Source organism: Sinocyclocheilus rhinocerous, unplaced genomic scaffold, assembly GCF_001515625.1.
Source record: "Sinocyclocheilus rhinocerous isolate Xijiao unplaced genomic scaffold, SAMN03320098_v1.1 scaffold1493, whole genome shotgun sequence".
NCBI lineage: Eukaryota > Metazoa > Chordata > Actinopteri > Cypriniformes > Cyprinidae > Sinocyclocheilus > Sinocyclocheilus rhinocerous.
Genome location: NW_015640467.1, coordinates 1,290,379 through 1,307,153, shown reverse-complemented (window position 1 = coordinate 1,307,153; position 16,775 = coordinate 1,290,379). Strand labels below are relative to the sequence as shown.

Sequence of the window (16,775 nt, the reverse complement as noted above, 5' to 3'; positions counted from 1 at the left end):
AGTAACATACACCTTTGTTTACGTTTGTGTTTTGCTCGGCAACCACTTTGTTTCAACCACAACTGATTCTGAGGAACTACATTGTTTGGTGGAAGAATACTGTTTTTATTAATATCATTACACTTTATTTGCTCTGTTTTATTTTGTGAAACCGTACTGCTTATAACCGTTTTATAAAAGCAATAAGCCCAACAACTAACGCCCCTGAGCTGTTATAAATTCACTGTAAACCACATCTTCTTGGGGCTTATTGCTTTAGAAACGCACCACGAAAGTGGCGATTTTAACGTCCCATTGTTGTGTCCACAGAGGAAGTGGTGTGGGAGCGGTCATGGCTTTGGGTTGCGTGGGCCGCCTCAGTTCTCCTCTCATGGCATTTTATGTCTCTATTGCACAGCCAGGTGTTATTTTTTGTCGCAGATGAATTACAGAAGCGAATTACAAAAAATATATCCTCCATATTTCTGCTTTTAACTCCTCTAGTGCAACATCCATTCTTTACTGTGCACACTTATCCTGTTTTGTACAAACTAAGGGAGGCGGCAGAACAATTTTGTGGAATAATTTGACAGCTTAAGTTGCAATAAACCTGTAATATTCCTCTAATGAGGCAGACGGAAATAACACTGCTCGTAGCATCCCTTATTTCTCTGTTCCTTACCTTAAACATCGAGGATGACAAGTATGATAGCAGAGGGAAGGAACGCACAGGTTCATTTGAATGTTGACAGTCAGGATTTATTTGTGTCTGATGTCTTTCTATTTAGTCTATGCCTATTGCATTTTCAGTCTGATTATGAAATAAGGAACATTGGAAACATGAGTTATGTAGCTTTCTCTTGTAAACGCGTCTTTGTGTTAGATTCTTTAAAATGCACTTAATAGTTCTGAATTGTTAGTAATAATTTGAATTATTATTATTACTACTACGTTAATAATAAAGGATAATAGTAATAAGTCTGATGATTGCACACTTACTAAACAATGCTGTAATTATTAATATTTAATCAAGTCTAATTACAAATAAAATCTGGTGAAATCACGTATGTTTGTCAAGTGATTAGAAGTGAATATGTGCTTTGAAAGTCTCAAGCTGAATGCATTCAGACTTTGGTGTTGTTGAATGTTCTGCTGTACCTCTGGTCCATCAATATTTTGCTGGTTTGCGTATTTTTAGCTCTTCAGTTTTTGTCGGTGAGCTCATTTCAGACGAGGCCAATGATTCACCATAAAAACACTCCGGACAGCAGCTCCTGATTCTGTAATGGTCGCAAAGGTCAGTTTGTTTATCCTGCAAAGCTTTACTATAGCGCCCCCTAATGTTTACACAAGCCGCTATTAAAAGTGTATCAACTATACAAAAACAAAATTCCTTATGCAGGGTTCCCACATTATCCGATTTCGCGATTTTCAAAATAATCGTTAGTGACAGCCTTAAATAGAAATGTATTTCAGTATAACATTAGACAATATCAAATAATAGTCTCTTCGAGACTAATTTAGCCTCGTAGCTCTATTGAATTACCATTATGATTCTCAGACAGCTGGCTGCTTGCAACCTCTCTCGTACTGTAAATCCTGTAGATCAATCGACTGCTCGTCCTTATGAGATTCTTGCCTGGAGATTTCAAGTCTCTGAGGGTTTGGTTATAGATGTTATGAAGGCATGCACAATGAAAACGATCTCACTTGTTGAACACTTGCACCTTGTTAACATCTGACATTTGCTGCTTGGTTGCCTTCACTTGGCCGAACATCTAATTATAGCTCCTCTTCATTGTCACACTGATTGAAACCATACTTGTCTGTTGGCAAGTAGCCTTTATACAAACACTTCTTCCCTAATTAGTGATTTCAAATGTTTAGTTTCTATAACCATCCAAATGACAATAGTAAAAGATCAACAACAGAACTAGATCAGAATAAGAAAGCTAACTGTGTTTTATTAGTTTAATCTCACCATGACAGAGGCACATATGCAGCAGTACTGGGCAGGCAACCAAACGTTTGACCCGACAGAAAGACGATACCTCATATGTCTCGCTTGTCTTGTGATGGTGGACGCATGCACAGGATATCAGAGCAAGGCCATCACCGCTTTAGTTTCACCACTGCAATAAAACAAAGTGGTCCATAACTCTTCCTTTGTTTATATTTGTCTTTCAGTGAAGCGTTCCACAGCGTTACATAAATGGAAGTGCTAACCTGTGATTCTCAGTCAATGGGCGTCACTTTCCAGGAATTTCACAGGGTTATCTTTGTACCCAAGGACAAATGAGGGGACGATCCTGTGACAATGAGGCAAGGAATCATCTCATCTGTCGCTCACTGACCTTCAGTGTTCACCACAGTTGTTCACTGACATTTCAAACTTCTGTTGTCCTTAGTAATTGATTCCATCATAAAAAATGATTCCATGAATAGCAAAAATTGGATGAAGAGTTTACATCCCCATTTTTTCCTTTTGTTGCATACAGTAATCAATCAAAACAAGTGATATAGATGAAGTCTGTGTCTTTAAAATATGAGAAATAGTGCTTTGTTGATGTACTGATGTTGATGCATTAGGAGAAAATGAAAGAAAGCAAACGCCATGGTTGAATCTCAACAGTTACTTTATTAGGATTACTTACCTGTCTGGTTATTAGCCTGTGACTTTATTAGACATCTACAAAGCTAGTTTAGAACAAAAACAAAGGTATATACTTATAACTCCAAAATTATATGTGCATTTATACATATTTATGATGCAACAAGCTGTTGTATTTTTCAGATTGGCTGGGGGGCAAAAATCATGCTTAATCATGATTTTATCATATTTCGAATACAAACAGGACTTAATGGTGAAAGCTTTGTCTTTGGTGATTTTAACTGTCCTCCTGTAATTATTATCCATTATGGGATGTTGTTGGCAGCGGTGGAATGATTGGTGCTTATGAAAAACTATGCTTATCCCTCCCCTACCTCAGCTGAACCAAACACAATAGCAGTTTGGCATAACAGTGTGCCAACTCCCTTATTTAGATGGATAGTGGCTTTATAAAAGAGAGGAAGGACACACTGTTGAGAGGATCCTCAGCTTCGGCCATTCAACTTTCCCTCAAGCCTACAACTTGTGAACAGGTAATATGCAACTCTTTAAAAGTCACCAAGCAAGCTGAAATCTTTCTTTAATCAATATTTTGAATTCTATTTGGAATTCTAATAACTTTGTAATTCATGGTGATGGATTTTGAACCATTATCTCTGATCGCATTGCTTGTAGGGGAGCTTTTGTGGTAATACTTTCTGGGTCGGCAGCTGTCAAGAGGTAATGCACCTCACATTAGTGTTTCATGGTCGTAATGCATGTGTTTGATAACGAAATTTGTACATTTGGTTTTACAGCAATATAGCTTCATTAACAAGGGTCAAATGACTGATTGTGGCTTGAAGCACCTTTTAATAACTTATATGTATGAGGTGTTTTTTTTTTGCCTCATAGCAGTAAGGAAAAAAAACCCTAGTGTTTCCTGTATATTTTTAGATACTTTTAAAATTGATTTTTATATATTTATTGTACTATTATTATTATTTTTTTTAACATTTTTAAGCTTTCACTGTTTGAGTTTAGTGAAATATTGGATACACCGTTTTTGTTTTGTTTCTTTAAAATTTGTGGTATATATCTGGTTTTATATGTGTCTTAAGCATCCAAATAGGCTCCTATATATATATATATATACATACATACAGTATATATATATATATATATATAGTAATCTGTGTGCATGCACTTGTGAGCTTTGCAACTATTTGTATCGTAAAAAGCGCTATACAAATAAACTTGAATTGAATTTAATTGAGCAGGGTGAAAGATGGGGGATGCCCAGATGGCGGAGTTTGGAGCTGCTGCTTCGTACCTCAGGAAGTCAGACAGGGAGCGTCTGGAGGCCCAAACTCGCCTCTTTGACATGAAAAGGGAATGTTTTGTTCCTGATGCTGCAGAGGAGTATGTGAAAGGAACCGTTTCGAGTCGGGAAGGTGATAAAGTCACCTGTGAGACGGAAAAAGGCAAAGTAAGTAAAAGTTGAACTCTTGAGTATTACTTCATTACATTAGAGGAACTTATCGTTTTGAGTAATAACTGTTGGAATATTTGCTTTTTACAGACCGTAACTGTGAAAGAAGCTGATATTCACCCTCAGAACCCGCCAAAGTTTGATAAAATTGAGGACATGGCGATGTTCACCTTCCTGCATGAGCCCGCTGTGCTGTATAACCTCAAAGAGCGTTACGCAGCCTGGATGATCTACGTGAGTCTTAAAACACTCACAGTTTCACTTTATCACGTATGAGCAGATCTGAAGCTGCTGTGAATCTCTTACAGACCTACTCTGGGCTCTTCTGTGTCACTGTCAACCCCTACAAGTGGCTGCCAGTGTACAACCAGGAAGTCGTTCTGGCCTACAGAGGAAAGAAGAGGAGTGAAGCTCCTCCTCACATCTTCTCCATCTCTGACAACGCCTACCAGTACATGCTGTCAGGTGCGTCTACTTGACACCACTGGTTCTTGACTGGTTTTAGTTTAGGACCCAGATATCACATCAACCTGACACCAAAATAAATGAATACCAATAAATGAAAACTGTGTGTTGAAACTTGTATCTGATTTTCTCGTATGCACTATTTTTCTACTTTACATAGTTTTGTTTGTGGTTTTTGAGACTGTCACACAACTTGTCCATGTTGGCATCTGCCTAATTTGACTAGTTTCTATCAAGTGACAGATAATGGAAAAATAGTTTGATATATGACGTTTGACAACACTAACATAAAATAATTGGAAGTGGTTTCCCCATTTTGAAGTTTATCAATTTCGAGCTTCTAACTATGCACAATTATATGGTTAGTTGCTTTTTATTAAATGCATTAATTTTAGTTTGGTTAGAACATACAGTAACTAATGTTATTTCATATGTTATTGCCCTTTTCAGACAGAGAAAACCAGTCGATTCTTATCACGTAAGTCTGCTTCTGTTTATCACTTTCTATAATAGTTTAAAAAAATGTAGTGCAGTTCTTAACATGTTACCTTTAAACCTTAAGTGGAGAATCTGGTGCTGGAAAGACTGTGAACACCAAGAGAGTCATTCAGTACTTTGCCAGCATTGCTGCTGGTCCTTCAAAGAAGGAGACCAGTGAAAAAAAGGTAAACGGAGAAGATCTGAATTTAAAATAAAACTTATTGGACTGGCATTTTGTTTAATTTCCATTCATCATACACAAATTTCAAATGTTGTGTTTTTTAGGGTACTCTGGAGGATCAAATCATCCAGTGTAATCCTGCTCTAGAGGCCTTTGGCAATGCCAAGACCATCAGAAATGACAACTCATCTAGATTTGTAAGTGAATGAAATAGTTGAAAACTGTAGAACAAACTAAAGAACTGCTTTTACTAACAGAAGACATGGTGATTTTTTTTGTTTTTAAACAGGGCAAGTTTATCCGCATTCACTTTGCTGCAAATGGCAAACTCGCTTCTGCGGATATAGAAACTTGTAAGAAAACCAATGCTTGGTTCCATTTTAAAATAATGCACAATGCATTAATGATTTTAAAGTAAATGTTCTCCTTGACAGATCTTCTGGAGAAGTCTCGTGTGACTTTCCAGCTCAAGGCTGAGAGAGATTACCACATCTTCTACCAGATCCTGTCTCAGAAGAAACCGGAGCTGCTGGGTGGGCAAAAAAATGAGTAACAGCAAGACCTGCCTATGACACATTACAACATGATGTCTGAGTGACTTGTGTTCTTCCTCTCAGAGATGCTGCTGATCACAGCAAACCCTTACGATTACGCCTTCATCTCTCAAGGAGAGACACAAGTGGCCTCTATTAATGATGCTGACGAGCTGATGGCTACAGATGTGCGTTATCCAAAACATGCGTAAATCTGTTGATACTTGACTTCTCAAGTTTTAGAACTGAAGTCCATATAACATTCAATGTAATGCAATGAATTATTAGACACACTGTACATTTGCTGTAGGAAGCGTTTGATGTCCTGGGCTTCACCCAAGAGGAGAAGAACGGCATCTACAAGCTGATTGGTGCCATCATGCACTACGGCAACATGAAGTTCAAGCAGAAGCAACGCGAGGAACAGGCAGAGGCTGATGGGACTGAGGGTTGGTATCAGGAGAAAATGCTGACAGGATGCATAGTTATTGGTTGATAGATTCATTAGTCAACCTTCTTTTTAATTCATGTCAGATGCTGATAAATCAGCTTATCTGATGGGCCTGAACTCTGCTGATCTCATCAAGGCTCTGTGCCACCCAAGAGTTAAAGTAGGGAATGAGTGGGTCACCAAGGGACAGAATGTCCAGCAGGTGGAAACTACTTTGTGATTTACATCACCTCATCATTAACGTACTGTTAACCTAACCATAAAAGCTTATTTTTCTGTAACATTTTAATGTTTATTGGGCAGGTGTACTATGCCACTGGTGCTCTTTCCAAATCAGTGTACGAGAAGATGTTCCTCTGGATGGTTGTGAGAATCAACCAATCCCTGGACACCAAACAGCCTCGTCAGTACTTCATTGGTGTGCTGGACATTGCTGGATTTGAGATCTTTGATGTAAGATTACATCTACTGATTACTGTTATTTAAGAACTTTAGTTTTTTTCTACTGTTGTCATTGTGATTATACAATTTATTCCACCTGCAGTTCAACACCTTTGAGCAGCTGTGCATCAACTTCACTAATGAAAAGTTGCAGCAGTTCTTCAACCACCACATGTTTGTGTTGGAGCAAGAGGAATACAAGAAGGAGGGTATTGAATGGGTGTTCATTGACTTTGGCATGGACTTGCAGGCTTGCATTGATCTCATTGAAAAGGTGGGTGTACAAAGCCTTTTTTCTGAACATCTCATCTTTAAGCTGTATTTAATATCCATTTTTGCTTCAAGTTACATAAGGTTTGTTTTAATGTATAAACCTGCCTTCTCTATAGCCCATGGGTATCATGTCCATTCTTGAAGAGGAGTGCATGTTCCCCAAAGCCAGTGATGCAACATTCAAAGCTAAGCTTTATGATAACCATTTGGGGAAATCAAACAACTTCCAGAAGCCCAGGATTGTCAAGGGTAAACCAGAAGCTCATTTCGCCCTGGTTCACTACGCTGGCACAGTTGACTACAACATCAATAACTGGCTGGTGAAGAACAAGGACCCTCTTAATGAGACGGTTGTTGGCCTGTATCAGAAGTCCACCATGAAACTGTTGTCTAACCTGTTTGCTAATTATGCTAGTGCTGACTCAGGTGTGTTTTTTTTTTGTTGATGTCAAAGGGGGAAAAATCTGAGACAATTAAGAATTTGATTCAAGGTTAATTTTTAAGAAAAAACAGTTTATTTCTTGCAACAGCCTTGGCGGAAGGTGGCGGCAAAATAAAGGAGAAGAAGAAAAAGGGCTCTTCTTTCCAGACCGTGTCTGCTCTTCACCGGGTAACATATAGTGTTTTACACACTAAAATGATTTCCGTAATATAGTATGATTTGGTTTCTTAATCTCTTTAATGAGTATGACAACCTAAAATATATGTTGGCAGAGTGATTGATAATATCTACCAACAGGAGAACCTGAACAAGCTGATGACCAACTTGAGGTCAACTCACCCTCACTTTGTGCGCTGCATCATTCCAAATGAGACTAAGACTCCTGGGGCGATGGAGAATCCTCTGGTCATGCATCAGCTGCGCTGTAATGGTGTGCTGGAGGGCATCAGAATCTGCAGAAAGGGCTTCCCCAACAGGATCCTGTATGGAGATTTCAAGCAGAGGTACATTCACTTATGAATACAGGACATCTGAGTTGCACTTGGGTGAAAAATGTATGCACTTCACCAAAAATAATTATTATCCAATATTATCCAACTATTATGCAACAACAGATATCGTATCCTGAACCCTGCTACCATCCCAGACGGTCAGTTCATTGACAGCAGGAAAGGAGCTGAGAAGTTATTGGGCTCTTTGGATATTGACCACAACCAGTACAAGTTTGGACATACTAAGGTATTTGTTTAGAATTAGAATTTATGTAATTCTGTATGTAGTTTTTTCAGTAGGGGTTGAACGACTTCTGATTTTTTAAAGTCGACTTTTATGTGATGAAAGTCGAGTTGAAGTTTACTAGTCGCTGATGACGTCATTAATGAACAAATAAGTCTGGAGCTGTGACAAACACCTTGTGATGCTCTCACACCAACCTGCTGCCATTCCTGAGCAAGCCCTGCACTGGTGGTGACACGATTCCGTAGCTGACTCCTCAGGAGGAGACGGTCCTGGCGCTTGCTGGACATTCTGGGACATCCTGAAGACTTCTTCACTGCAGTCGAACCTCTCTCCTTGAAGTTCTTGATGATCCAACACAATACACAATAATCTAGAAACAATGTGAATGAACACCACAACAAGCTTAAGCAGCAAACTTTGCAAAACACAAAATTTATGCCACTGCCAAAACTTTTGGCCACGACTGTAGTAGTGAAGCTGTGGGATTTAGTTATTAAGAAATATATGTTTGAACTTTTCAGTTTCTAAGCTATTTTATTGAGAAATCACAGAACAGTGTTGACAGTACATTTCCGTGCTGAATGAGATGTACGAGCTACTGTCTGTAGCCTATGTATGTGCGTTACATTTCGATCATCCAGTACTATAATCACACATGTCTTGTGGAGCGCTTTCAGAGTATGCATTTATTTGTCATTTTAACTGTTTGGAAACGGAGCATAAATGTGGAAGTCCTTCAAAGATTTCTTATACTGCTGCGCCATCTATAGGACCAGCGACTAGTCGACGTCAAGCTTAAAGCATCATGGCAGAGCACTGAAGTCGACTAGTTAATTAGTCGGTGCAACCCCTATTTTTCAGTTTTATAATATGTTCGTCTATCCCAGTTTAATGTGCTGAGACAACTGCTGTAAAAGTAAGGAACTAAAAGGCTGACATACGTGAAAAGCGTACCATGGCTCTAAGGCAATTTCAGCATTTATCTGTTTGTTTGTGCACTAATGACTTTGACAGACTGCCTGTTCTGTCTATGTGTTAATCATAGGTCACTGACATAACATCTTTTTAAAGGTGTTCTTCAAGGCTGGTCTGCTGGGTACCCTTGAAGAAATGAGAGACGAGCGTCTTGCTCTCATCATCACCAATCTTCAAGCTAGATCACGTGGTCTTCTCTCAAGAATTGAGTTCCAGAAGCTTGTTGAACGAAGGTAACTGGGTGGGCATCTAAATCTTTCAATACACAATAGAAAGAGACAAAAGGAACAGAAACTGTTTTATTTGGCAGAGATGCCTTGCTTGTGATCCAGTGGAACGTACGTGCCTTCATGGGTGTCAAGAATTGGCCCTGGATGAAGCTCTACTTCAAGATCAAACCGCTGCTGAGATCTGCTGAAGCAGAGAAAGAGATGGCCAACATGAAGGAAGAATTCCTGAAGTTGAAGGAGGCTTATGCCAAATCTGAAGCTCGCAGAAAGGAGCTTGAGGAAAAGATGGTTACTCTTCTCCAAGAGAAGAACGACCTACAACTTCAAGTCCAAGCTGTAAGTTCATGATTTCATGAATCAATGAATAAAATGTGTAATTAAAAAGTATAGTTACAAAGACATTAGTATGAATATAAATAATTTTCTGTATCTGTAAACAGGAGCAAGATAATCTTTGCGATGCTGAGGAGAGATGTGAGGGTCTGATCAAGAACAAGATCCAGTTTGAGGCCAAAGTCAAAGAGCTGACTGAGAGACTGGAGGATGAAGAAGAAATGAATGCTGAGCTGACTGCCAAGAAACGAAAGCTGGAGGATGAATGTTCTGAGCTCAAGAAGGACATTGATGATCTTGAACTCACTCTGGCCAAAGTGGAGAAAGAGAAACATGCTACTGAAAACAAGGTCAGTTTTCAACACTGAACATGTCTGAGATGTAAGATTGGTTTGCTAGGAGTCTCCTGATACAATTACACAATTCTGTAGGTTAAAAACCTGACAGAAGAGATGGCAGCTTTGGATGAGATCATTGCTAAGCTGACCAAGGAGAAGAAAGCTCTGCAGGAGGCCCATCAGCAAACGCTGGATGACCTCCAGAGTGAGGAAGACAAAGTCAACACACTCACTAAAGCCAAAGCCAAGCTGGAGCAACAAGTGGATGATGTGAGTAGTTTGTTGATACTTCTGAAGTAAATTAACCATGAAACAAAAATGCTAAATACTATTGTCCTTCCAGCTTGAGGGTTCCCTGGAACAGGAAAAGAAACTTCGTATGGACCTGGAGAGGGCAAAGAGGAAGCTCGAGGGAGACTTAAAGTTGACCCAAGAGAGCGTGATGGACCTGGAAAATGACAAACAACAACTGGAAGAGAGGATTAAAAAGTGTGTTTTCCAGGGGGTGAAATAATTTTACCACAATACTAATAACAATCAGAGTCCTTATTGATATATTTTATTAAATATTTTCTGCAACACAGGAAAGATTTTGAGATCAGCCAGCTCAATAGCAAGATTGAAGATGAACTAGCAATGGCAGCCCAACTCCAGAAGAAACTGAAGGAGTTGCAGGTAAAATTCATCATTCTTAATAGTTTACATATTTGGACAGTTAGGAATTCTAGCTTTAACTTTGCTTTTCCTTACAATACCAGGCTCGTATTGAAGAGCTTGAGGAAGAGCTGGAGGCTGAGAGAGCTGCTCGTGCCAAAGTTGAGAAACAGAGAGCTGATCTGTCCAGAGAACTGGAGGAGATCAGCGAGAGGCTGGAGGAGGCTGGTGGAGCCACTGCTGCCCAGATCGAGATGAACAAGAAACGTGAAGCAGAGTTACAGAAACTGCGCAGAGACCTTGAAGAGTCCACTCTGCAACATGAGTCCACTGCAGCTACACTGAGGAAGAAACATGCCGACAGTGTAGCTGATCTGGGAGAGCAGATTGACAACCTTCAGAGAGTGAAGCAGAAGCTGGAGAAAGAGAAGAGTGAACTCAGACTGGAACTGGACGATGTGGTCTCCAACATGGAGCAGCTTGCCAAGGCCAAGGTGATGAATACTTGTTTCCACATTAGCATTTTTACTTGTCTTCACTTCAGCTGTTCTTTAGAATCATGTGCTCTTTCTTCTGTATTTCATATTCATTTATATGATATGTATCCAGGCAAACTTGGAGAAAATGTGCAGGACCCTCGAGGACCAGATGTCAGAATATAGAACAAAATACGAAGAAGGACAACGCAGCATCAATAACTTTACCATGCAAAAAGCTAGGTTGCAAACCGAAAATGGTATGTACTCTGATAGGCTATTACTTTATTTGTTGTTTTTTTTAACACATTCCTAAGATCACACACTACTTTCTGTAATATAATGGTTATAATTCTATTTAGGGGAGCTTTCTAGACAGCTGGAAGAGAAGGATTCCTTGGTCTCTCAGCTAACAAGAGGCAAGCAGTCCTACACCCAGCAGATTGAGGACCTCAAACGACAACTAGAGGAGGAAGTCAAGGTATTGCAACTACTACTACCCACAAAGTCATTCACCTTAATTACTGCACTGCCTTGTCACCCAATAAGCTCTTCTAGGAGCAGCAGGATTCAAACCCACACCCCTCAAAGAGACTAGTCTTATGCTACAGCTATGGGCCATTCTCCATAACAGAAAACGTTAATTTTAAATATCTTTTAGGCTAAGAATGCCCTGGCTCATGCAGTTCAGTCTGCTCGTCATGATGCTGATCTGCTGAGGGAACAGTATGAGGAGGAGCAGGAAGCCAAAGCTGAGCTGCAGCGTAGTCTGTCCAAGGCAAACTCTGAGGTGGCTCAGTGGAGAACCAAGTATGAAACTGATGCCATCCAGAGGACTGAGGAGCTGGAGGATGCTAAGTATGAACAAGAAATACTTGGGTTTTCCATGTAGCATACCATACAAACATCTGACTGATTCTGTTATTCATGAAGGAAGAAACTTGCCCAGCGTCTGCAAGATGCTGAAGAAGCTGTGGAAGCAGTCAATGCTAAATGCTCCTCACTAGAGAAGACCAAGCACAGGCTGCAGAATGAGATTGAAGATCTCATGGTGGATGTGGAGCGATCCAATGCTGCTGCTGCTGCTCTGGACAAGAAGCAAAGAAACTTTGACAAGGTGAATAAAACACGCTTACTTATAGATAAATAATCTTTCAGTATTCATCAATCTCCAATGGTAGCTAATCAAAGTCTTTGAAACTATCAAACAGGTCCTAGCTGAATGGAAGCAGAAATATGAGGAGTCTCAGAGTGAGCTGGAAAGCTCCCAGAAGGAAGCCAGATCTCTGAGCACTGAACTGTTCAAACTGAAGAACTCTTATGAGGAGTCTCTGGATCATTTGGAGACCATGAAGAGAGAAAACAAGAACCTCCAAGGTGCCCTTTGTTTATTAGTCATCTAAGAATTCACATATCACAAAATGTAAATATTTCTCTTGACTTTTTATGCATTAACCTATATTATCTTCCCTAAAAAACAGAGGAGATTGCTGATCTCACTGAACAAATTGGTGAGAGTGGAAAGAACATTCATGAACTAGAGAAAATTCGTAAGCAGTTGGAGCAGGAAAAAACTGAAATTCAAGCAGCTCTGGAGGAAGCTGAGGTAAATTGTGTTATGTGTAGATGTAGCAGGTCTAGTTTTTCCAGCTATACACTAGAACAATGGTCACCAACCTTTTAAGCCCAATATCCCTGACCTCAGCTTTTATGAAAGACAATATCTACCTATTGAAGAACTGATAGAAAAAGACAGCCCAGATTGTCCTTCCAATTTGAAGCCTTTTATTTAGTATTTTAATTAGTGATGCACCGATCATGATGTTTCATGATGTTTTGTTTTTAACCAGCAAATTAGCCGATTTTTTTAAAGCAAATTTATTTATTGTTTATTTGCTCTATAACAAACAAACTGGCCTTAAACAAAAATATCTGTAGCCATTTGAAATTAGAGGCAACCACTGCATTTTAATCATGATCCAACAAAGATGCTACACACATGTTGCATGAGCAGTTGCTTTGATTTTAATTAGATTGTATAATTTAAAAATTTAAAGCAAAAACGGAACGATCTGACTTTATCTTTGTGAAATTATGCAACATAAAACATATCTGCATGAAACAGAAACAGCAGACGGGCTGAATGAGATGCAAATTCACTCTCTGACAGCAGGTGGCCCTTATGTAACAGCAACGATACAGTGTTTCCTTGGTTGCCGCTGTAAACAAAGCAGCATTGTGCTTATAAGTACTACTTTATACGGAGGTAAGAGGAGAAGAAAATGCAATTGCATTTGCAATCAAAACTTTTCTGAAGACAGTCAGTTCCTTTCAGTGATATATTCATATAACCACTCACCCCCAATTCAATATTTATATTTTCTTCCTGTATTTTGAGCAGCGAGTTTGCTCTGCCTGCTACAGTATTTTCTCCTCTTTGCGTCCGTCTTCAGCGTGTCTGGCCTCTGTTAACATCCTGTTTACGGACTCAGGCATGATGTATTTTTCTTTATCACTGTCCCAGTAGCTTTCGAAAATAACAGAAAAATAAGTATAATTAAAAATACACTACACAGACTGGAGAAATGTAATGTATTTTTCTGTTATTTTTGGGAGCTCAACCAGTCGATAGCAATCAACGGGTTGGCGACCACTGCACTAGAACTTCTTGAAAAGAATAAACAAATCAAACTTATTAGTACTTTTTAAAGGCTAAGTTCTTAGCCAGGCTAACAGACAGGCTTCAGAAGCCCAGAAGCAACTCAAGGGTCTTCATGGACATCTCAAAGTATGCTAGATTATGTTTTAAACCAAAATGTTGTTAGTTAAAAAAGTGAAAATTTAACAAAATTCTTCAGTATTTTCGTTTGTAACACTTGTTTTTTTCCAGGATGTCCAACTGCAGCTGGATGACGCTCTTCGCAGTAATGATGATCTCAAAGAGAACATCGCCATTGTGGAGAGACGCAACAATCTGCTGCAGGCTGAACTGGATGAGCTGAGATCCCTGGTGGAACAGACTGAGAGAGGAAGGAAACTGGCTGAGCAGGAACTGCTGGATGTCAGTGAGAGAGTTCAGCTCCTGCATTCTCAGGTATGACAGCTCTGTACTAGACAAACACAAGTAGCAACCCTCACAATATCATCTAGAAACTATATGAATGTCAATATTGTCTATGTTTAGAACACCAGTCTGCTGAATCAGAAGAAGAAGCTGGAGGGAGATAATACTCAGCTTCAGACTGAGGTTGAGGAGGCAGTGCAGGAGTGCAGGAATGCTGAGGAAAAAGCCAAGAAGGCCATCACTGATGCTGCCATGATGGCAGAAGAGCTGAAGAAGGAGCAGGACACCAGCGCTCATCTGGAGCGCATGAAGAAGAACATGGAGCAGACCATCAAGGACCTGCAGCACCGTCTGGATGAAGCTGAGCAGATCGCCATGAAGGGAGGCAAGAAGCAGGTCCAGAAACTGGAAGCCAGGGTTAGTTTATCAAACTCAGTTCTTAATTGTTTAGTTTTTTTAATTCAAAATGCCTTACTTTCGTGAAGATGAATATTAGTTATGAGAATTTGGGTTCAGAGATCAATAGATTTCTAAAAAATGTATACATTTTCGGTTTGGGTAGGTGAGAGAGCTGGAAAATGAGGTGGAGATAGAACAGAGAAAGGCGAGCGAGTCTGTGAAAGGAGTTCGTAAATATGAGAGACGCATCAAGGAGCTCACCTACCAGGTCACTTTCACTATTCAATACGATTTCTCTATCCTCAAACCACCCAGACCAAAAATAATCAAAGGTCTATTAACAGACTGAGGAAGACCGTAAGAATCTGGCTCGCCTTCAAGACCTCGTGGATAAACTCCAGCTGAAAGTCAAGTCCTACAAGAGAGCTGCTGAGGAGGCGGTGAGTTCATTTCGTCATCCCTTTACTGTATATATACTGTTCTGTACATTGTCTTTGCCAACAACCTTTTGTTTTAATCAGGAGGAACAGGCTAATTCTAATCTGGCCAAGTTCCGTAAAATGCAGCATGAGCTGGATGAAGCAGAGGAGAGGGCTGATATTGCTGAATCTCAGGTCAACAAGCTGAGAGCTAAGAGTCGGGACACAGGATCTAAGGTAAGTTATCTCAATTTTACGCAATATTTGGTGTGATTCTATCTTAGACTATAAGACTCAGTGGAGCAATGAACAATGTTTAACCTTTTCACCATTCAAAGTAAGAGAACTTTTGTAATTTGGAATTTTGTAAATATGAGTTTCTAGACTTTTCAGACCTAAAGCTTTTTTTGTCTTTTATGGGTCTCCTTGTGTATAGCGTCAAAGTGAGTCTAAGATTTGATTTATTGGAAAAACTAAAACAAATAACATATATACCTTCCAAACTCTTTTCTTTCTCTTCCCTCTCCCTCTCACAGAAAGGGCACGATGAAGAATGAAGCTCTCACTTGCATCTTTCTGAAAGGCTTGTTTGGTTTGACTCCGTGCTTCTTGACTTCATTACCTGTAGTTCTTTAGAATAAAGTGTGCAGATGAAACTTTTTTTGTTGTGGTCTGTCATATTTCAAAACAATGATTTAAAGAGTTATTTGATATTTGGTAGGCACTTTCCTATTAATAGGAACGTACAGGCTTCCCAGAGTAAACCATATATTTGTGTATATATTTACATTTTATTGGTTTTGCATTAGTCATCCATTTGCTCAATTATTCAAAATACATTTTGATCTAAATGAGTTTATCTTTGCAAATTTTCCAAATGACCAGATGCATTTTAATTGGGAATATGCAATTCGATGCACCATAAGCACCAGAGATTATTGGTGGTCAACTCTATTTAAGTTCAACTTTATGAAAAAATACAACGAGAGTGCTGTAGTGATTACCAATGGGAATACAGACAGATCAATTCACATGCTCAACCTCCTGGAGCATGTTAAATACTGCAGTAATGTAGAAATGCTAGCAACCAACAATACAGTAACTTAGTAAATCTGAAAAATTGGCCATCGCTCCAATTTAAATAACATTATATACATGTAAATATAATTGATATACACTTTTTTGATCTTCTTTTTTCCCTGAAATTCCAATTTAAAAATGTACTAATTAAGAAACTGAATGTTTGTAGTGCATGAAATTTGCACTACTTTTCCAATTCATTGCATATGATGAATTTACTGAAGTTAATTTCTAACTCATTATGGTGGTAAAACTTACGCATGACATTTTACTTATAAAAGCTTATTTCATATTGATTAGAAAAGTTGCAAGCAGGGTTCCTACACATTTTCCATCTTAAAATTCCACTTTTCCAGACTCAAATTTCCAAACCTCAGTAGATTTCCAGACCATATTTAACATTTATTTTTCAAATTGATATTTGGTATATAGTACAGTCATCTGCACGTCTGTATGTATACAAATATTTTTATTTTCTCAGGGGTTTATTTATTGATTTTCTCGAAGTGACAACATATAGAGCCCCTAAAAACAGACTTTTGCACACACACAAGAAACTTTTTTTGTGCCTTTGAGAAACTATTGACATACGCATGGGATTTTTTTTTTGTGTGGTTCCGCATTACAATGTCTAGTTTTATATATACTATAACCTATTTCCTTTGTGCGTCACTGCCATCTTAATACGAAGAAAATGAGTGAAAAAAAATAAAGAAAAGTTGGCTTCCCTTAGGATAGTACC

The 16,775-nt window shown here is 39.0% G+C and overlaps 1 protein-coding gene and 1 long non-coding RNA gene across 2 annotated transcripts in view; both read left to right on the top strand.

Moving 5' to 3' along the window:
* The window catches only part of LOC107753052 (uncharacterized), a 4,256-nt gene extending 3,882 nt beyond the window's left edge, over positions 1-374 (top strand). Inside the window, exon 3 of the long non-coding RNA XR_001641428.1 lies at positions 310-374. This is a non-coding gene — a long non-coding RNA (uncharacterized LOC107753052). The remainder of the gene's footprint in view (positions 1-309) is intronic.
* A 2,256-nt stretch (positions 375-2,630) lies between these two features.
* LOC107753080 (myosin-7-like) lies at positions 2,631-15,604 on the top strand. Its single transcript, XM_016569180.1, has 40 exons — positions 2,631-3,123; positions 3,266-3,310; positions 3,851-4,058; positions 4,152-4,295; positions 4,370-4,526; positions 4,977-5,004; positions 5,089-5,191; positions 5,292-5,384; positions 5,477-5,540; positions 5,622-5,720; positions 5,805-5,908; positions 6,031-6,169; positions 6,255-6,373; positions 6,475-6,624; positions 6,716-6,886; positions 7,002-7,311; positions 7,416-7,495; positions 7,625-7,830; positions 7,942-8,065; positions 9,137-9,273; positions 9,351-9,606; positions 9,711-9,953; positions 10,035-10,211; positions 10,285-10,430; positions 10,526-10,616; positions 10,700-11,089; positions 11,205-11,331; positions 11,434-11,552; positions 11,733-11,929; positions 12,005-12,188; positions 12,283-12,448; positions 12,553-12,677; positions 13,688-13,713; positions 13,796-13,859; positions 13,962-14,165; positions 14,256-14,552; positions 14,698-14,802; positions 14,879-14,974; positions 15,056-15,190; positions 15,490-15,604. The coding sequence occupies exons 3-40, from the start codon at positions 3,858-3,860 to the stop codon at positions 15,508-15,510; spliced, it is 5,598 nt and encodes a 1,865-aa protein (XP_016424666.1). The 5' UTR covers positions 2,631-3,123; positions 3,266-3,310; positions 3,851-3,857; the 3' UTR covers positions 15,511-15,604.
* The last annotated feature ends 1,171 nt before the right edge of the window (positions 15,605-16,775 follow it).